At 39.5% G+C, this 22,251-nt stretch overlaps 2 protein-coding genes across 23 annotated transcripts in view; one reads left to right on the forward strand and one right to left on the reverse strand.

Annotated features, from left to right (window-relative positions):
• Window positions 1–4,493, forward strand: part of ESR1 (estrogen receptor 1) — a 178,948-nt gene extending 174,455 nt beyond the window's left edge. For all 6 annotated transcript variants that reach the window (XM_062640890.1, XM_062640887.1, XM_062640888.1 and 3 more), the window contains one exon: window positions 377–4,493. In XM_062640890.1, the coding sequence (XP_062496874.1) occupies window positions 377–632 (256 nt within the window). In that variant the 3' untranslated portion in view covers window positions 633–4,493. The remainder of the gene's footprint in view (window positions 1–376) is intronic.
• A 9,539-nt stretch (window positions 4,494–14,032) lies between these two features.
• Window positions 14,033–22,251, reverse strand: part of SYNE1 (spectrin repeat containing nuclear envelope protein 1) — a 291,558-nt gene continuing 283,339 nt past the window's right edge. For 15 of the 17 annotated variants that reach the window (XM_062640759.1, XM_062640758.1, XM_062640756.1 and 12 more), the window contains 2 exons: window positions 22,149–22,207; window positions 14,033–15,267 (listed from right to left, as the gene is read on the reverse strand). In XM_062640759.1, the coding sequence (XP_062496743.1) occupies window positions 15,027–15,267; window positions 22,149–22,207 (300 nt within the window). In that variant the 3' untranslated portion in view covers window positions 14,033–15,026. The remainder of the gene's footprint in view (window positions 15,268–22,148; window positions 22,208–22,251) is intronic. The other 2 variants (XM_062640766.1, XM_062640768.1) reach the window with 1 other exon arrangement.

The following is a 22,251-nucleotide window of genomic DNA, read 5'->3' on the forward strand; positions in this document are numbered from 1 at the left end:
TTTGCTAACAAATTGGCTGAGGTTATTTTATGGGAAAAAGATCTGATAATTAAGATTTTATGATGGGGATGACAAAGATTCATCCTATTTTCTTGGTCACAGTGCCTAAATTAGGAGTCCATGTGCTCTAGGCTACGTTTTAGGCAAAGGAGAGAGAAAGATCCACCTTCAGAAGGCAACTTGCTCATGAGCAGTCTGAAATATTCTTTGAAGGTGCTGTCTTCTGCTAACTGTAGCAGGAGAGCACAGCAACTGAACTGGTAAGTTAGTTCTGTACAAGGTGGAATTCATATGAACCTCATAAATATTATCAGCTGATAGGTTTTTTTCCTATAGCGTATTTGGAAAGTAAACTTTGTTTTGTTAAAACCCACAGCAACAAAGGAATGGAGCACCTGTATAACATGAAATGTAAAAATGTAGTTCCACTCTACGATCTCTTGCTGGAGATGCTGGACGCTCATCGACTGCATGCCCCAGCAGCCAGGAGTGCTGCACCGATGGAAGAGGAGAACCGGAGCCAGCTGACAACTGCTTCAGCTTCATCTCATTCCGTGCAGCCTTTTTATATAGGCAAAGAAGAGGAAAAAGTGGGTGAAGAGTACAATATAAGCAAAAGTCAGCAAATGTGATTGTATGAGATACCCAACAGTGTGCTACCTAGCTCTTGCTTCGTCTATAGTGCCACCAGTGTAAACACTCCAGTGACAACAGTCATCTGCATTTTCCATTTGAGTGTTTGTCAAGCACTTGCCTAAATTGATTGCTTATCCTAAATGGAAGACATTTCATTGCTATGGACAGCCAGCAAGGATTGTTAAGCTAACTTGATTTAAAATTTGCATCAGTTTTATTTAATTTTGCATGGAAGTTGGTAAGTCCTAATCTAAACTGAACATTCATTTGACTATAAATTAGCAGGCCATACCATCCATGCATATTGGTATCTTCATGAGAGGTAGCCTTTGTTAGTATCCAACCCTACTTCTGAGCTTGCTTAATCCTTTACTTGCTTGAAGCTTTGAACCAGTTTAGTAGTGATTTTGGTTGACTTTTTTTGGGAGGGGTGGTGGAGGGTGTAAATGAAAAGTTGATTGTCATCTTAGGGTGCCATAGTGCATCTACACTGCTAGTGACTGCTTTGGCAGCTTAGGTAGATTCCTGCGTCTCTTCTTTGTAGAGTAGAAAGGAACCCCTGTTTGAGAATAAAGCTGTTTTACATTGCTGGCTTACATCAGTAGACAAAGCCCTCTCAAGATTACACTGACCAAACTTTTAGGTTCCCTTACCATATCCTCTAGCCAAATTGCACTGCATGCATCCTATCTTGTCTGATCCTGCAAAGCTAAACTGCCCTGTTGCTTGGCAGTGTGTCAGTCAAGGTGAAAACAACAGCGATAACATAGGTAATTGTGCTTAAATCAGACAAGATGATTACAGAAATCATCAGGTTTTAAAAAACCAAATTGTCTTCATGCACATATGTGATCCAGCACTATTTTATGAAACCTCCCCCTGTCTTTTGCTTTACTGTTCTACAAACCAAGGGGTGAGCACACCAGTGCAAAACTGGCACAGGCAGGTGGGATGGTTCCATCCAGAAAAGTATGGCCTAGCCATGTACAGGAGGACTGGCATCACAGCCAGAGCAGCAGGCTCTGCATTGCCTTAGCTTGCTTTGGTTCTTGTTGGGGTATGCTCAGAAATTACTGCTAGGAGCTAGCTCACCTGTGACACCAGAACTGGGCAATCGGCCTCAGACATGGTGAAGACTCTAGGACTGCATGTCGAGGAAGGTAGACCTAGCTTTCTCCATGCAAGTGTGTAAGTTTTTCATAAGGATTAGTCAGATTCTTCAGACCAACTGTAAATATACAAAAGGTCCACTGACATCAAGACTTCTAGTAAGACATGAAAGGAGAGAGACTGAAGAAATCTATACTATGTAGTAAAAAGTAGGAGTCGGCGCTGCTGTTTGACTGTCTCTGTGATCAAATTAATCATGTCAGGGAATGTTGCTGGGTACTGGAATTATTACATTTACCAGGGATATTTTGGTAGTCTAATAATAAAGAACTTTGCCTGTGCTATCTGCACTTCTGGTTTACAGGTGCAGTTTGTGAGTTAACATGGACCAGGGACTATCCCAATAGCTGGCTGGAAGCAACCACCCTGCCAATAAGGATGTTTCATAGCACATGCATAGGTTGCTCTGCAGCAGCTGGCCACAGTGCTAGAGGAGGGTTCAGGGAGGCTTCTTCTACTGCTATAGTTTAAACGCTTATATTAGATTATGTTGATTGGAATATCCCGTAGTAACTAGATACAGGAAACAGTGAACTAATGCCATGCAGGAGTGCCTATGTCTAATCATGCTCCCTGTTACAGAAGCAGAGTCTGTGCATAGTGAGATTGAGTTACATAGCAGTTGTAGTAAGGCACAGGACAAGTTTGTGCTCCAAGTCAAGGACTCTATTCTTTACTGAGTGTACATAATGATGTCTATAACAACAGTTTCATGTACATATCTGAGGATACATGCAGTTTAAAAGTCTAAAACTAGATGTTACCTATGTTTAAGATTCCTTGAAAACTCCGCAAGCCTCAACATGTGAAGCAGTCACTGTAAGTTAATGGGCCTTTTACTGGTGCTTGTTATAGTGTCATTTTTTTCTGAATCTGCTGAAGGATTTGTCTTTTTTGTGTATTCAGTAAGAGTGTGTGTCTGTGTGTGTGTGTGTGCGCTCAAATTTGGTACCAACGGCTTTTGGAGGGCTCCTAAATACCTTGAAAGAAAATGCACATTTTCTTTTGTTTAGTAGCTGTTTTTCAAAGGTGTTAGCAAGATTGTGAATGCCCTGAAACGAGTGCAGGCTAAGATCAATGGAGCACAGGAATCCGTGTAGTTACATTTATATGCTTACACCATCATAATTCACACTCACTAACAACAGCACTAGAGCTGCTTTTTAAATAATGTGCAACTTGGTGGTCTCTATGACAGAACGCACACATCGAGCTCACAAGCTTAAGCTGAAAGGCAAACTGGTTTAAATGAATGCCTCCCTTCCCACATCCCAGAACAGTTCATTACATTGATTCAAGTGTAAACTGGACCTAGGGTAAAAAAAGTAGTTAATGGAGAACAACTTAACACAGAGGGTCAGATTCTGATTGTACTTACATAGGAGAAGTACCACCACACTACATTTTTTTCCTGGTGAAGCTGGATAAGCATGATTTGAAGTGGTATGCAGCAGACAGAAGGGTATCATAGTGTGTCTTGGAACATAAGGAATAATCAGTCAGCTTCCAGTCTTAGTTATGAATGCTTTCCTAGTCTCAGCCCTTGCAAGGAAGTAATTCAGATTCAACCAGTCCTCCCATTTTTGTGGGGACAACAGTGAAGGGCACCCTGGAAAGAAAAACAGTGATTTCCCAGTAACAGATTCATTTACCTCGGGACTCGTTTAGGAGCTGTGTCTTTAACTTGTTCATAAGATTTTAATTGAATCAGCACCTTAATGAATATAGTAACCTTCCCATAGTTACCTGTAAAGATGATTGTCCACATATCAGACAGCTGAATGTAGCTATTCAACCAATTAAACAAAGTCTATGATACAAATATGGCAATTCTTTTCCTATGTAATTCTGAATTATGCTCTCGTATATGCAAACGATTGTGCCTGACATTGGTAATAATTGTTATTTCACAGGATGATATTTTATATGTGTGCGTGTATATATATATATACATATATACTTTATATTTGCAGCTGACAAACCAGTACTACCTGAAGACCTGGTGATGGACATTAAGTAAAAATATATAATATGTTAAAAAAAAAGAATAAGGAAAGAAAACTTTTCAAGGCAGCTAATTATGCTTTTACCAAAATATTCACAGTGATGTATCCAGAGAGCTAATAAAAGAATTATTTTATAATTTTTATACATTATTTTTTAAAAAAAGACCAAAAAAATAACCCACATCAAAAAAAAAAACAAAAAACACCCCCCCTCCCCCTGAAAAACAGGCAATGTATTACCAGCACAAGCCAAACAGAAGTAAGACCAGATGAACTTGCTTTGCTTGAGAATCCGGTTGTTACTGAATTATTACAAAAAAAGCTTGGGAGGCAGAAGAGGAAATAGGGTGATGTCTTAGTGGCGTTTGAGTTTCCAGCAATATGTGAAAGCTACTCTGGTTTGCAATAGTTTGAGCCATGTCTTGATGTTGCAGGCTTTGTCTCAGGTAAAGCTGCCAGCTGGGGCAGCAGGATTTGTACTGGGGTAAAATAATTTAATGAGAGTTTCTTGGGGCATGTTTGTGGTAAATTTATGTTTCAGTGACGTCTCTTGATTTTTTTCTCCTTCTGGACACTGAGGGGTTTAATAATTTAAAAATATAGTTAAAGAAATAATCTGAACTGAGCTCCCAAGGATATTACAAGAATTATCAGTAGGTCACTGAACTTTAAATTGAAAAACCCCAAACAAAAAACCCTAACATCCAAAATAAAACCCAAACCACACCCTTAAGCCAAACCAGGGTTTGTACTGAAGCCTCCATTCATTCCAGTTGATGCTGACTGATTCCTTAAGAGTTGTGCCATATGTTTAAAGTGAAACAAACTACCATCAAAGAAAAAAGTCTGCCTGAGGCCTTAGTCTTATCACAGGCTTTGGTAGGAGCACAGCAAGCCTCTCTTGTGTATATAATATCCTGCTTTAAAATTAGAATGCAACCCAACCTAAAGCTAATGGGATTTTGTATGTAAGGTATTCTCAGCTGAATTTATGTGAAATGCTTTTCTTACTCTGAAAAAAAGATGTCTATTTTCCATGCTATCTACAGCTGTAACATAGCTTTACGGATAGAAATACAACATGTGTAAGAGAAGGGTCACGTTAACGATGGTATCACAATGCAAACCAGTCTTTGATGTCTCCTGCTACTATAGCGTAATCTCAAATTGATCTAAGGATTTTAAACTAGTATTTCCCTGATACTAGTGACCTACCTGTTCACTCTGGAGTTCCCTTTCACCTTTCAAATGTAGATAGCCTTATATCCTGAAAGCTGTTTTCAAAGTGATTGTTGCCCATAAGGGTATTCAGTTTTGCACTGTATTAAAAGAAAAAAAAAAAAATCTCAAAAAAAAAATCTTTTGCATTCAGATGTGCCTAAAGAAAAAATTTCAAAAAAATTTAAAAAAAAGTACATGCTGCCATCTGACAAATTAGTATGCTCTCTACTCCTGTGTGCCTATAATTAGAAGTCTGTTTCTTCAGAAAGTGCCCATTGGAGAATGAAGGGATAGACTGCTGGTCATGAGACTCGCATTAACAAGCCACTTTATGTATCACCTTACTGTATATACTATGAAACTAACGCTTTTTGTGTGCTTTTGTCTGTCAATGGGAAGACCTTTCTTCGGTATAGGCTCAGCTGCCATAATGTATTCGTTGAAGTATTCTGTTCTTTCACTGATGCACATAAAATTATTGATGTCTTCGTTTTGGTGAAGTTTTCTTTCTTTTTTTGCACCTAAAAAAGTTCTAAAAAAGTCTAAATGAAAACTCTAACCCGATTGGTGTGAGATTTTTATCAATGTATTTGATGTTGAAAATAAAGAATTAGCCAAACCACTTTGTTTCATTAGTTATATTTTGCACAGTTTTAAAAATGTTTCTCTGCTTATTGTTTTCCAGTAACCAGTGAAATAGTACGCTATTTTTCACAGTGCATTTTCATCCAAGTGAAAACTGTTCCTTAATTTGTTTCTTCACCTTTCCCAAAAAAACATAGGAGAAGGGCCATTTCAAGAGTTAACAATGTGTTCCAGTCTTTAGTATCGTAAAGACTAAATATTTTATATGCTTTATGTTCCTTACTTTGGCTTACAAAACAGATTATGGTGGAAGAGACAAATTGTATGAATTTCACCTTCAGTAGTTGAGTGTCAACATGAGTTAGCTAATATCAAGTAAAATAGCACTTATTTCCCAAGCAAAATCCAGAGGGGGAAAAATTGTCTTGGCTAAGCTGGAGGAAGGGGATGAAAAGGAATGAAAGATAATCTTAGTGACATAAACCCACTTTGAACTTAACCCTATCCTGTCAAATAGTCTCAAAATTATATTTGGTCTTTGCAGAGAATCAAACCAGTAATCTATGCAGGTGAATGTCTATCAGTAATATAGAGAATATAAAACTTCTTATATTAGTGTTTTTCATGTATTGTCTGTGCTGTGCTGGTTCTGAGTGAGACTATTGGCTCATAGTTTCTTCTCTTTTCCTACATAGATATAAAAGCTTTTTGGATTTTTATGTGACGCTTCACTGTACATAAGGAGAAAATTGTAAGATTACCTTAATTCTACCATCTCAGTGATTAAGACAAGACAGGCAAAATACTTTGTTCACATGAAACAACAGGTTGAGCAGAGAAGAGATTCAAAGCAGCCCTGCGGAGAAGGACTTGGGGGTGTTGGTTGATGAGAAAATGAACATGAGCCAGCTGCAGTGTGCGCTTGCAGCTCAGAAAGCCAACTGTATCCTGGGCTGCATCAAAAGGAGAGTGACCAGTAGGTCACAGGAGGTGATCCTGCCCCTCTACTCTGCCCTTATGAGACCTCACCTGGAGTATTGTGTGCAGTTCTGGTGTCCTCAACATAAAAAGGACATGGAACTGTTGGAGCAAGTCCAGAGGAGGGCCACCAGGATGATCAGGGGACTGGAGCACCTCCTGTATGAAGACAGGCTGAGAAAGTTGGGGCTGTTCAGCCTGGAGAAGAGAAGGCTGCATGGAGACCTCATAGCAGCCTTCCAGTATCTGAAGGGGGCCTATACGGATGCTAGGGAGGGACTCTTCATTAGGGACTGTAGTGACAGGACAAGGGGTAACGGGTTAAAACTTAAACAGGGGAAGTTTAGGTTGGATATAAGGAGGAAATTCTTTCCTGTTAGGGTGGTGAGGCACTGGAATGGGTTGCCCAGGGAGGTTGTGAATGCTCCATCCCTGGCAGTGTTCAAGACCAGGTTAGACGAGGCCTTGGGTGATACGGTTTAGTGTGAGGTGTCCCTGCCCATGGCAGGGGGGTTGGAACTACATGATCTTAAGGTCCTTTCCAACCCTAACGATTCTATGATTCTATGATTCTAAACCTCACCTTACAGCTTGTCAAACATGAAAACAGCCTATTCAACCTCCACAAGAAAGTTGGGGACTCTTGGAATTTGTAAGTGCCCAGTAGAACTGAGTGATGGTTCCAAGTCATATGACTGTTTTGCAACGTGCTTTCATGACAGAGTTTGACTGAGGTTTGTTACTTTGGCCACGAAGGGTGGGCCACAGTAATATGAATTAATTGCACATGTAAATGTGTTCAAAATAATAAAATCATTTTCAATGCCAATTCAGTGGGCACAACTGAAAAGCATCTGTCTCCCTCTTCTTCAGTCTCCCCCATCATCTGTATTCTGTGATGGGAGAAGGTGGATGAGTTGTCAACTTACTCAGACCCCCAGAGCAGGAACCTACCAGGGAAAGAGCCCCTGCAGCTTTGCACTGGGCACATTTCCACAGCCAGGAGCCAGCTGCGACTTCACCTTCCTTCCTCATTCCATACATCTGCTGGCTGCAGTAATTTGACAAATCATACAGGAAGAAAATATCTTTCACTGCACAGCTCTTGCAGCTGAAAATCCTGGCTCACCTTTACTGGGCCCATCACTCTTGCTTCCCACAATGCATACACAGCACCTTGCAAAGCAGCTGCCTACGCCCTTGAGGGAGCTCATATGCATGCACACAGCCACCTGCTTTGCACTCCTTGCACCCCCTGGCTTTCTCTCTTTCCTAACATGTAAGTGATGCATGTCTTGTATCAGTGTATTTTATTCTATATATCTAATTAGAAAGGTATGACATAGTTAAGGCATCATAGAAGAACACATCTGACTGCTTTTACTTTTCTGTTAATTAAAGGCAATCCCCTGTTCTGCAGTGAACACAGCTTCTTCATGGGCTACAACCTGGTACTCTCAATAATTGGGACACCTGCCCTCTTCAAAAGCCTTGTGGCCAAGCCTATGCTTCAAAACTAAATGATGAATTTTTATTTTCTTTTCATCCAGATACTGCCACATTAAAAGCCCCATGCAGCAGCCTGTCCTTAGGCTGGAAAAGTCTTGCAGCTGTTTCCTCTGCATTACACTGTTTGCATCCACCACCGACCCAGTGAAGAGGAGAGGAAAATCCAAACATCTAAAACCCAAACATCTAAAATAACATCAGCATGCTCAGAGGAAGAATGCCCATAGGGGAGAGATGGATTTTCTTATGCCCAGTCAGGCTCCAATTGCTACCATTCACTATGGCATCCTACAGATACAGAGGCTCAAGTCTAAAAACGTTCATAAAGCCTTCAGGAAAATTGACCATCAAAATAATAACACTTGGCACTTAGCTCAGCAGAAGCAAGGCTAACTGGGTCTCATGCCCCTGTAAGAGCTGTGTGTTGCAGTCTTTACGTGTCACTCTGCTAATGTCTTCATTTCTGCAGGCATACTGGACATGAAGTCTCCTGCTGTTTTCCATTCCTACACATTCATGCACCAGTCCAGTATGCTGCCATTTTAAACAGCTGACAAATGTGCACATGAGGAAAGGCACAGGCCTTTCGGGATTTGCTTTCAGGATTATTTTTTTTCTTAGCCAGATTTTGCAACACATGCTTGGGACCGTAAGATTTTTAGCTCCTTAACACACAGATACCGAGTGCTCTTTTCTAAGACAGAAAGATCTGCTTCTTGTCAAATGTCTTTTTTTCCTCTCCCTCTTGAGAACCTATGTGATCCATGAAAGGTGAAACAAGTATGTTACATCATAGAGGTAAGCAGTGCTACCCACTTTGGAGTAAGAGTCACAGTAGGCCCATGAAAGTTTGAAAGGTTAGGCATTAGTATGAAAGCAGAAAAGGTTGAGTTCCATTCCGCCTTTATTGGATTATTTTTTGCTGAAGTTAAACCTGAAAAATGGGAAAAGAAACTTCAGCTCCAAAATGTCTTCTTACCTGTCTCGACTAAAATGCTACAGCATCATGCTTTCTTCCAGTATGTTTTTCCCTCTTGTCCCCCCAGTCTGTACACCTGGACTCTGGTAGCTTTCCTTCCAGCTGTTTTTACAACATCCTTTCTAAAAAAACAATGGAATGGAAAAACCCACAGTTACAACATCAATAATAGCAGTCTCCCAGGAACCGCAAGATGCCTGACCTGAATAACGCTTGTGCAAACTACATCCACATTATCCCTGACTGACACAGGAATGCTCAGTGGCTCACCTCTCATCCCCCAAGGCCACCTCTGATGATACAACAAATCAACAGTACTTTCCTAAAGCCTCCTTTCTCTTATGAAAAATAAACGTGCCATTGTTTTATTCAGACCTCACTGTGGTCTACTGCTTATTGGGAAGACAAATTAATCCTTAAATCATTCCTAGTTATTTCTTTATTGTGGAATATTATTAGAATATTCCAATGTTCTTAAGATTACTAAACCAAGCATAACTTCTTCCAGTATAGATTTCACACCTATGTCCCTCTAGGTCTAATTACGGCCAAATAGCACAACAACAAACAACAGCATTCAGCTGGCTGTACTGCATTTCACAGCACTGCTGCCAAGGTTAAAACCAGTCAGCCATACCTAGACTAGTTTCCTTGTGTAGGGAACATTGTGAATACCAGACACACATATTTCCCTCAAAGACAAAAGACAAATGAACCCCATAACTTCTCTCCCATCCCAACTTAGGTTTAGATGAATTTTGAAATTGACTGCTGTAATAGTCAGCAGCCAGACCACTCAGCTTAAACTTCAGTATGGCATTTCCCGCTTTTCCTTTCCATGAGCCATTGCTTTAAACACCAAATAAAACATGGGAGTGCAACTGAGAAAATAAATGCTCTCTTCTCTTGCTTAAAAACATGCATTTCTTCTCCTTGATTCTGTTTTTACTTCCCAGAATCCTCTCACATTTGTTAAATCCTGATAGCATCTGTAGTTTGAAGACTGTGAGCAACCAGTTTCTGTTACACCTTTGAACATGCACACAGACGCACTCCGATGCACATGATGATGAGCATGTTGAATGATGCTATCAGTTGTAAACACATTTCTCAACCACGAATAGCACAAGACTCTGAGGGCTAGGGATGACTGTTCGTAAGATTATTTCAGCAGCTTTGTCCATTCAATAACCAGCAGTAGGAGAAAGTTCTACAGAATGAGAAAGCAAGACTGCAGTTCACAGCATTTGCAGGGGAGCTGGAAGGGTAGCAAACCAATGGCAAGAAACTATTGATCTGCAGAATTAAGCTGTTATCACTGCTGGAACAGCGTGAAGGATAGGCAATGGGTATCATCATGCTCATAGCTGTGAGAAGTAAGGGCACAGTATTTCTGTCAACTTCAGATCATTTGTACTCCTAACACTGTCAGACATCTCTAAATATTTCTTTTCAGTCTGCCTTCAGATTTTGTAAAGCACAGCCCACAAACAAAACTCCATAAACAGAAGCAGTAAGTTCAGGGCAAATCATGCTCATTATCTTGCACTATTATCATTATAAGCATAAATTACTGCAGCCTGGAGTTGCTGAGCAACTGCTTTCAATTATGCTTTTAAACACCCACTAGTTAAGAAGAGACTACAGGCCTCTAAGCAGGTTCAGTGTTGCAAGATGCATCAAGCTGCAGGCATGATTACACCTCTATAGAAGCTACTGCATTTATCTATGATGGAAATTGAGGAAGAATATAATGCAGTTAATGACTGGAGTTCCCCAAGATGGAAAGTCTCCTTTCTCTATGCTTGAACATGTGCCTTCAACACAGACCCAAAGTTCTGCAGCTCCCATACTGCCTTTCCTTAAGCTTTGCAGCCAAGAATTAAGTCCCTTATATTTGCAGAGCCCAAGTGAGGCACATCGGGAAGAAGTCAGATGACAGGTTGCAGGCGGAGCACAGAGACACGGCATCTCAGACTGTAATATGTGCATTTCTGAACAAGTTTGTCCTCACCCAAGCTGTCTGTGACAGCACCCCAACAACACAGAGGTAGGCAGAGAGAGCAGCTTGACATTATCAGGATATTAAAGATGCCCAGGCTGCAAAGCTGGCTAGTGCCTCTGGCTGCAGTACATGACAGCTTTCAGAGTGTGGTTCCCACTCCCCCATACAGTTGACCCACTTAACCTGGTTCACGCTGTGGAGATCAAGGCATATGTTGATATCATTCTGGGGTTTGCAGCTCAAGTACTGCTGCTCTTGGAATGGAGCTTGCTTCAACAGGATCTTGATCGCGGCCATTTTTTTCCATTTTGGTACCTTTGTGCCGGTTTTTATAATCAAGATCCAGTTGTGTAAAATCACATTTGAAGTCATAATGGAATTGGTTCAGAGCCAGGAAATTGCTTTTGGAGGGGCCTATTGCTCAAAGCACTTTCATCTGGTCAGATGTTGATTTTGTCCACAGTTGCAGTTAAGACTGAAAGTCCCAAAAGTAAGAAGTCCAAAGTGGCAATCAGGAGCCTCTCACCTGCTAGCAGAAACCACCTGCTATTCCCCTGAGACCTCAGCTTTCAGACTGACATTCCCATATCCTTGAAGGTATGAGGGTTTCAAGATTTCCAAACAGGTATTTTTCCTGCCTATGACATTTTCCTTATGCGTGTCTATCACTGCCCGTGACTGCCTTATTCACAGTTACTGTAGCGTTTGGTCTTCACTGGGACATCTGCTCTGTGTGAGCAAATCACCTGGGGTCAAAAGAAAGTTCTCTGTATCCACTGTCTCTTTCAAATAAACAGGCAATATGCTGAAACTATAATTAGCTCTACAGCTAGAGCTCAGAGATTGAGGCCATGAATAGAAGCAGCTTTGCTCTGAAACATCTGGAAGGAAGCAAGGCATAGCAGGTACACTCCACCCTCTGGTTCATCAGCAAGGCACATATACCCTTGCAGGTAATCATCAGCCCAAAATGCCCTCAGTTCAAAAGGGATACTGGCAATTGATAATGTACCTTCCAAACTGTTTACTTCTTTTTAATTATCATCAATTCTTTTCCGCCTTAGCCTTAACTTTAAGGAATTAAGTATGAAAAGTTCCTATGATTTCACATCAGTTTTCCCCTGCCTATTTAAACAGCTTTTCTTCCTCTGTCAGTTCATCACTTCTTGTATTCCCAAGACTGAGTATTTCAACAGGTGAGAGAAAATAAAAGCACACGATCATCATGACCAGTATGGAACCATTCCCCCACCGCTTCATTTTAGTGACTGCTCCACAGAAATCCCCTGGAGCTTGAGTGAGGTGCACAAATTCTGCTTTTCTTCAGCAGAGGACAGGTCATTCTTCCTCAGGAGTCAGAGAAGTGGGGAGTTGGAAAAGTGGGGGAGACATTCAAACAGCCAAGGGAAGCAGAAGCTAAAGAATGGCAAAACAGCTTGCAAATACAAATGTCAGGTTGCAATTCAAAGCATGCCAAGTGCTACCCTGTATACGTTTGATAAAGCACCTTATTGATTGCATCTGACATAATTCAAACTGAACTTTTCTCCTTATACTCCCCTCTCCCTCCTAACACCTTTCAATCCTCTCTGCCTCACTCTGTTTTTAAGTATTATAAAGACATGAACAGAGGTTGCATCTGTGACTTTTTGCCTGGTTCTTCCAACACACTGCTTTTCCATAGGCTTATATTCACAGGCTATCTACTACCCTTTAGATAACATCTACTTCCATGAGATCACCAATAATTAGCTTGAAAATAGGAGACAAAGTCAGGCCCAGATCTTTATTTCTCACTAAATTAGGCTTACTCTTTACAATGTTTTCTTTTAAAAGAAAACAAAAGTATTTTTTAACAAAAAATTAACCACCAAAATGAGGGAGCGGCTGATGGAAGGATTTCTAAAGCATACAGAGATCTGGACTAACAGGTCCAAGAAACTACCAAATTATTCACATAGGTGCTCAAATTAACAATGACTAAATTATGTCACCAAAGACAATGGTAACAGAAAAGACAGGAGGGATCAATTTTATGGAACCTGTCAGGTCTGTTGCAACTAACAGCTCATCCTTGTACCCCAAAAGTGTATTCTTTATCTTTGTCTATTCAGAATCAGTGGTTATGGATACTAACCTAACCTAGCATAATTTCTGATTAGCAATTTAAAAAAACCATAAAGCATTGAAAAGAATACATACTTGTGTCGGTCCAAGTCTGATTTCAGGTATTTAAGATACTTTGTTGACAAAATATTCATTTCAGGATCCAAAGGAAGAGGCTACAAACTCCTTTTCAGGAAAATGTTAATGCTACACTTACCCAAAAGGAAACCTTTGTCTTCTCCAAATGCTTGAGTACCACTTGTGGTACTCACAACCACCTTCCCTCAAACCACTTCCAGTGATGACAATCCAGGAATGTAATTCTATGTAACAGCAATAATGTGTTTGTAATATATTTTAAGTAAAAACATTTAACTCACAGGAAAAATTCACATTGTGTGCCATGGATTTAAAAGCCCCAAACTATTAAAAGAGCAGTACTATGGAGCCATGCTCTGTAATTTTTCCAAAATCAAAAAGAATCCTCTTTTGGTTGAGTTCTGACTGATAAGCTGGGCAAAGTGTTTGTCACTTCTCAGACTGCAGGTTTTCTGCAGTATTTCTGGAAAACTTACGAGTTCCCAATTTGTTCTTTTTTTTTTTCTTTTTTTTCTTTGCTATTTATGCTTATGTCTTGGGCACATTCCACTAAACTAACTATCGGTAAAGCATAGATCTTGGTACTAAACTGCTATGGAGTTTACTTTAGGGAGGACTGGTGCAACCTCAACTGCCAAAGGCTGCATGAGTGCATACATAAACATACACACAGCACATGGGTGAGAATGAACTTCAAGAAGCAGCTTGAGAGAAAAGAAACAACCCTGAAATGACCAATCAATTCAAAATATGAACAGCTTTCAATATTAGCACAGCTTCTAACATGTTACTTTCCTATGTACTTCACATTTGTCAAGTTCCCCAGATCTCATTCAAACATATACTTAATACCATTAATTTGTTACAGCATTTTTTAATCCATTTTAGAAGTGCAGCATATGTACGTCTTCTAATTTTTATACCATACATCTCTCATTCTGAACTTAGAGGTTTCCATACTTGTCATTAAAAAGCACGTAGACAAAATATTTTATGGTATCTATAATAAATGCAAATAAATCAATACAAACAAAACTTGGCTTAGCAAACTGTACATATATATGTTCTTTGTTTTTCAACTTGACATTCAACTTTTTTCCTCATAAAATCTTTTACGATCTTATTTATTACATCCATTTTTTTAAACCTTAAAAAAGTGCTTCTCAGATTTACACCTTGTGCATCCAAAGCAAAAGTTAGAACACCATGCCTGAAACAGAAACCACAGGGAATAATATATTGCCATACAAGATCCTTTAAAATTGTATGTTACAAATGCTCTAAAATTTCTTTAGCACTGGTTATTTTGTATACTGTAGATATCAAGAGGGTATTTAACAAAGACTGGCTAATGGCTTGTTTAGAGCAGCACACAGGAAAGGACCTACAGTATCAAGTCCTTAGTTATGCATAATACAGGGCAACGACCCAGATATAAAGTGGCTGAAGATCCAGAAAGCTGGACAGAAGGACATTTCCTTCACACACGTCACATCCTCCTCAGTACCCAGGATGCAAGTATTTGAACAATGCTATACAGGTAATACACTGTGAAGTTTGGTACTGATATACTGATGCATTACTAGCTGAGCGCCAGCAAAGAATGGTATGAGCACAGCAGCAGGTACAGCAAGTAGGTAAAGCTGCCACAATGAAACCTGCCACCCTTTAAAAGCATCCTGCCTCCCAGCTAGCACTCCTGCCTGGTCACCCGCTGTCTCATAGGTCTCCTTCATAATGGAGGTGGACCATTCATGTATTTTAGCATGGGGTGGAAGGAGCGGGCAAAGTTGTTGGCCATAGTACAGCTGTAGTCCTCCTCGGTCATTGGCACCAGGCAAGCCAGCCCAATCAGGAGCAGCAAGAGGAGCTGAAGTGGCAGTGCAGCTCTGAGGACTCTGAGGAAGAAGGATGGGTGCCGCCATGCTGGCCCAGCCTCAGAAGGGGAGGAACCTGAGCCACCTCTTGTGGACCTGAGAAAAGAGGATGGACAGGTGAACACAGTAAAACATCACTGCAGCAGAGGTTGCCTTTGGGAATTCAGTCTTCCCTTAAAGCTGGCTTAGAATTTATACAGACATTGACTGACAATTGCAGAGGTATTTTCCTCTGAACATGCTATTTCCCTAGCATTCTTAAAAGACTGTATTTCTAGATTGGGTAGGAAAATGCCAAATGATCACAACAGAACGGGCTTTGCGACCCCACAGCCCTTTTGTCAATTATAGGGAAGACTCTCCCTTTAAAGCACTGTGCTCTAGAGAAGGTGAAAATAAAAGGTGGGCCGTACCTGTCATATGTTCAACGCATGCTGTCCAAAATGGAAGCCTCCTTATTTAAAATAGCAGTTGCATTTGGTTTGCAGAAGTTTCTACATTCATTTCTGTATATAGTATCCACAAGGGTGTAATGCATTAAGATTCAGTTACATCAATCTTCAATTAATTAATACACCAATATGGAGGCAATGGGGACTCATTTTCTATAAAGTACATTGAATTTTGAATCTTGCACTGAATCAGCAGCTAAAATCTGTTTGCTCAGCTGAGTTGACAACATCCAAGCGATTTTGTCTCGTGTCTATGGATCTGACGTGAAATGGCATGTCTATGAGAGAGGCCAGACCTAACAGAAATATTTCCAAAGAAACACTTCAAATTAAGCCTCCAAATCCAATCTGGTTTTTAATGGGGGATAAAGGCATAGATTTCACATTTTCCTTTTTGACTGAAATTGTCAGAGCTCTAATATATGGATGACAGGTTTCAAGATCAGTGAATGACTGGAAAGAGTGATTACATAAGTTAAAGTCTGATGGTCTCAGTGTGTTAATTAAACGGCATTAACTGTATTTTAGCATTAGCCAAAACCAGAAGAACTTAGAGCCTTCAAATAATTTGCTTCAAGAGTCTTTCATTAAGACATCAAGTCATTAATTTTGTCTTTAGACGTTGCTATAAGACATCCTTGTGGCTGTTATAACTATGAAGCCCAAAAATTCTATGGTTTGCAAAGGCTTAAGAGAGAAAAATGCTCATAAGGATGATTTAATCTCAACCTGAAGGCCTGGAACATCAGGCTTGTTGGCTAAGGTCAAATGCTCCCCTGTAAAGCAAGGCAGGGGCGATGGTTCCTTGCCTTTCCCTTGTCCTTTTGATCCTTTCTCACAGATAAATCTGAATCTGCATAAGGAAGCATACAAAACCCAAAATATCATTTTTGAAGCTATGACATGCTTGGCAAGGGTCTCCTTCCCACATGTTCAGAGAATTCTTTATGTGTTTGAGATTATTTTTACTGTTTTCTTCATATATCATCTCACTAAGAAAGCTTCAAGAAAGCCAGAAAGATTTGGTAAAGTTTAGATGACAAACAGATACATAAACACTCAGGCATGCTAAATGATCAACTTGACCTATCCCAGGAAGAAGTGATAATCAAAACATCAGATTGCATTTTGTTTGAATCCACGATATTGTAGCTTGGATGGAAAGCTGCTTATCACACAATGTAAGACCATGTTACTATAAAGAACATATTGAAAGGCTATGGCACATTTAACAGCATCGGAGTATTCCATATTAAAGTTCAATTAAATCAGGACTTCTGACGTCCAAGAATGCCACGACAGAAAGTTAATGGACTGAGGTGGAAACAAATGGAACAAGGAGTGCTTAATTACCTTCCAAGCATTTGATTGCACAGTTTACCTATTTACATGTACAAATGTTATTAATCCCAATAAAAAAAGGCCACGTTTCTGCAGCTGAAAACAGCTGCTCGATAATCAGCAAAATCCCAGCTTTCTTTGCTGGCCCAGTTACTCTGGGGCAACACTGGCTGTCAGAAGGGGAATTAACAAGAAGCTGAATCACAAAGTGAGCAGGCAAAGTTAACATCTAATTTTCATTTTGTTTATGGATTTAGTAGCACAATCCAGAACATTTGCTTTGCGTTTTGACCCCCAAAAAAAAAAAAAGAGGAGAAAGAGTGGTATGTGTAAGTCGCATGGCTGATCTCCATAAGGAACATAAACGTTATTTCAAAAATAACAGTTTATGGCAAAGTTTTTCAGAATATGTTTTCTGCAGTGAAGTAGGGTATTGAAGAAGAGTTTCTAATACTGCATAGAAACAAACAAGCAAATAATGAAACATTATGAAAACATCTTCAGAAGGGGAGTTCTAAGAAGTTTGAGCACTGAACTGCCTGTGTTTATTACAGGTATGCTTCTGTAATCTACATAATTGACTGAAAAATGGAATGGGTCATCTTAGAGCATTTAATGGATTTGGTAGTGATGGTTAAAAATAAACACTGCTAATAAAAAAAGGGCCACTATTCATAAGGGCCAGAACTCCTGTTTACTCCAGAAGGAGAAGGTGAAGCTGCACTGTATGCTACTTAGGAGAAAAAAACAATTTCTTTTCCTTGAACTTGCATCTTTAGCTGTCTCTCTTCTGACTGCTCCACGATTTGTCACAATGGCCCCTATCTGAGGCAGGAAGGAAGGCCATCTGCTACTCGCTCCATACACAATTCCTACTAGAACAGGGAGGCACAGCTGGAGACCTGGCCAACAGTAAGCTTCTTTATGTCAAGAATTCTCATAAATTAAGAGCTGCAAGCAATAGTAACCCTTACTTCGGGAGTTTGTAATGTCAGTGAAATTGGAACTCCTTCCTAAGCATTTCAAGAGAGAAGCTAATTTACCAGGCTATAGATCAGATAGGCAAAGTGAACCAGCTCAGATAAGTACCTTATTTTAAAGATGATTGATTTTCATTTTTTTCCCCAAGGAAAATATGGTTGAATTAATTTATCTGTACTGCAGTAAACATCTGAAAGATTGTAACAGAAGAATTTATCATTCAAGAGAAGCTGGTATGAAAAAATAAAGTGAGTTTAATGGGGAAGTGACTAATGGAATGCAGACATCAGGCTTACACTGAAAGATGCACTGCTGGGCTAGTAGGATATTATTACTTGAGTTAATTGAGGATGAGTCTTGGTTTAATATCTTTATGAAAAGACTATGGCATACAATATAAGAGAAGAAGATTTTATCTGTATGACAAAAGAGGTTGGAAGCCTCTGCAAATACAAAATAGGATTGGCTTGCATAGAGGGTGAATCCGGTAAGTTTAAGAACTAGTTCAAGGAGTTTAAGATTACAGTGTTTAAGACAGCAATAAAAACTTCTGCTGCAAATATGGAAGTTCACATTCTGACAATAATGAGGAGAATCTATAGCTATTTGACACAGGATGGCCACAAACCAATAATATGGCTTGTGAAGAGCTGTGAAAAGGGACAAAAGAAATTTAAAAATATATTTCAGTTCAAGATTTCCAGAAGACAGAAAGGCTAATTTTAATGATGCTTTATATGATACTAGCAAGAGCTCACCTGGAATAGTTTGTGTCATTTTGCTTAACATACTTCTGGAAGAAGAATTCAAACTTACACAAACTTCAAGTAGTCAAAAAAGTATGAGTATTTCTGCGATGAAGGAAATAAAGAGCTGAGTTTATCAATAGAAGATCTGAGAAATACTAAAACTACCCTTTATAAAATAGTTCAGAACAGAGAGAAAGAAAGGTGACCAGTTGTTAAAGGAAGCAATATTGTTGGCACAAAATCAAATTACTGCGTCTTGTCATGGATATATCAAAGGTGGAAATTACTGTAATTCCAGATAATCAGAGAAATTAAATTTGATAACAACCTTCTAACAGACTATTTATTCCACTGATTTTCATTTTTTAAGACAGACATTGCTACAGTTATTAAGGAGAAGGTATAATACTGTGCCCATAAGAGCAGGCAACAACTCATGGTGGCCTAACTGACTCTCTAGGAATGACCTTGTCTGACTGTGTTCTCACTTTGATTCTCTCCCTAGCTGTCAGTACCACATCACCCCAACCGCAGATCTGGCTTTCCTTGTAAAGAAGATTAATATGTCCATTTCAAAGGCAATCCAATAGGAAGTTTAAGTAAAAAGCTCTGACAGTGTGGGAGATAACTAGGAAAAGAACCACAGCAAGCCAAGCCCAAGCTTTGTATTTAAGCTGAGTGGCAAAGACTGACACTTTGTGGCCAAAGGCATTGAGAATGCTGTGGCCTGGTCTGTTCCAGGAACAGCAAGTGACCTTGAGAGATCTGCTAGTCATTTGGGGAGGCCTGGGGAGAGCAGGAAATGGAGGCTGGCACTGTGGCACCAAGAATTGAACAGAGCTGCTCAAGAGAGACATTGTAAACACCCTGAGCGAATTGAACCACTACTTTAATCTTTTTAACATTTTAATCACTTCAAAAAACTCCACAGGCACAGATCCAGGTGTGCAGATCTATTAAACTGATGAAGGAAGACAATTTGCTGCTTGGATCTGCTTTTTCCACTTAGCACATGATTACAAATACCACTTGAGCCTTTAGTTAAATCCACAATGTAATATCTAGTTTAAGCTTCTACCTTGCTTAGCATCGCAATATGTATGCTTGTTTTTATGCCCTGATAATGGGAAAGGCAAAATGACATCACACATGTTATACACAAAACACAGCCCCTCTAATTTTTAAACGAGCCTTCCTTCACAACCTCCTATGCCATAAACTTTTTAAAATTGACTTTAGCTCTCCTGTGTTTTAAACTCTAACAGGGTTTGCTGATCCAGTGCAAGATCAAACACAAAGTACTCTGATCAGAGGCATGTCAAAATATTAAAGAACACGGTGACAGCTTGTACCACTTCATCAGTTAAAACCACATTACACATCAACCACAACCTGTCTGGCTTGCGCATTTGATTAAGTTTCCTATTCAACAGTGACTCATTCGTATTCCATGCTTGTCTGAATGACAAATTGAACATTGTGTTGTACTGCTACAAGATGTGTTAATAAACAGTGCTGGAAAGACTTGATCTGAAAGATGCTGTGCCAAAGCCACTGCTAGAATAGAGGTTGTTCTTAAAGCTGCAAAGCATTGCTAGCTGCTCTTTGAGTCAGTGGCTCACACCTACAACCATAAACCTTCTCAAAAGACTGGCATAAGTGGTCTGACTAAACAGGAGAGTGGAAGAGCGCATACAACGTTTCTTCAGTGCAACATTGCTAGTGCAAGCATGCTGACCTGCTGAAGACATCCTCCATTCTTCCTAGCTGTTAATGGCTGCAGAGTAAAGCCCCACTCCTCTCTTTCCCCACTCTAAGAAACACAATGCCAAGCTTCATAGCAGACTGGAGTTGGAAAAATTAATTCTCTTTCCCCATCAGACAGAAAGATGGAGTGTACATATGTCATCTATTTTTTTGCATGCTTTCCTTATGTTTCAAAGAAGAAAAAAAAGCCCCTGAAAATATGTCAGATTCTTAGTGCCAGTGGAAGCAGTGAAAGATGACTTTACCTGCTCTATCTCCTATGCTACATGGTTTTGCAACTATGCCACTTTGCTGACAGTCACTATGTATACGTATACATACTATATATTGGATATTCATATATACTATTTATATGAATATACATGTAAAGCAAACCTTTTTTTAAAGAAATGTTTATGTAAATCTCTACATCATAAGTAGCTTTATTATTTATTTCACCTTATATTTGAGAATAATTTTGCTGAATATAGCCTTGATTTTGCAAATAAAAAAACTACTCAAGGTGTATTTATCTGCTTGGTTATTGCCCAATCACTGTATTAAATTTAGTGTTGACTTCTTTCCAACATCAAATCTTTCACTTTAACAGGAGTTATTTTTAAAATTAATTAGTTAATTTTTGATACAAAGAGAATACATGAAGTTTAGGACTTAACTGTTAGAACAAATACATATTTTATTTACACTTTCTTATCATTTTAGGTGTTGCAAACCTGCTGAAATAGCAGAAGACACTCATACATATTGGCCTGTTCATTTATTTTTTTTCTTTTTTTAACTTCGTAACTCTAGAGGCTGAACTGATCAGTGAAAAAGTGAAGGTACACACATCACACTGACAACAACAAAGAATGCAGAAGCACTGTTAGCTGCAGAGGTGACAGGTTGCTGAGGACAAGATGGAAAGCAAAAAGCTGTAGCTGCAAGCCTGCTCTCTACTGGTCAGAGAGAGATGGGGCGGTGCTGCTCATAGAGCAATACACGGATACAAGCACTTGGCAAGAGTCATGTTATATGCATGTTATATTGCAGTCGTCTTAGGAGGGGAGAGAAAGTGACCCCACGTCTCAAAACCCTCAAATTATGACTTTTAGTTTTGATTCTTAAGTACTGAAAACCCACAAACTGAATAAAACATTTCAGGGAATAAAATAAATAAATAAATAAATAGAAAGTAAAAGAAAAAAAGAAAGAAGAAGGAAAAAAAAAAAAAAAGATGTTAGTATGTCTCATCCAGATCTGTGGGTTTTGTGAATTCCAGAATATGGCATTTGTCTGTTACCTGCCTTAATTTAATATCTAGAGGTAAAGAGGATGATAAAAAGTGTTTGCCATGAACCTACTGGCATTTCTGTTAAATCATGCCAAAATAAATTATTCATTAATTATCATGAGTGTAAACACGCACTCATCCTGATCAGTCATATGAAAAATAAATGTTGACTATATGGCATTCCTGGAAAGGAAAAGCTGTAGATGTCCAAGGATTAGCCAGTATTTCTATTTAACAAAGAATTTGAAGTAATTGAGAGCCCCTGTTGCCAAACTGTTAACAAAAGAGAAGTTTTCACTTGTTTACGTCCTGGCCACCTGACAGAGTCAGTGCAGATGCAGAGGAATCACAGCCAATTTCCATCATCCTCTTGGGGTTCTAGAACAGAGTGCGGAAACCAGGAGAATAAGGTACCTGCTATGTGGACTGCTGACAGAGGGTCCAGGCTGTGAGAGACTACATTTGCCCCGTGGCTGTTTGCAATGAACAGGGGGTAAAGAAAGAAGAATGTTCAGTC

Source organism: Pezoporus occidentalis, unplaced genomic scaffold (assembly GCF_034315485.1).
Source record: "Pezoporus occidentalis ecotype Australia unplaced genomic scaffold, CSIRO_AGI_Poc_V1 ctg67, whole genome shotgun sequence".
Classification (NCBI taxonomy): domain Eukaryota; kingdom Metazoa; phylum Chordata; class Aves; order Psittaciformes; family Psittacidae; genus Pezoporus; species Pezoporus occidentalis.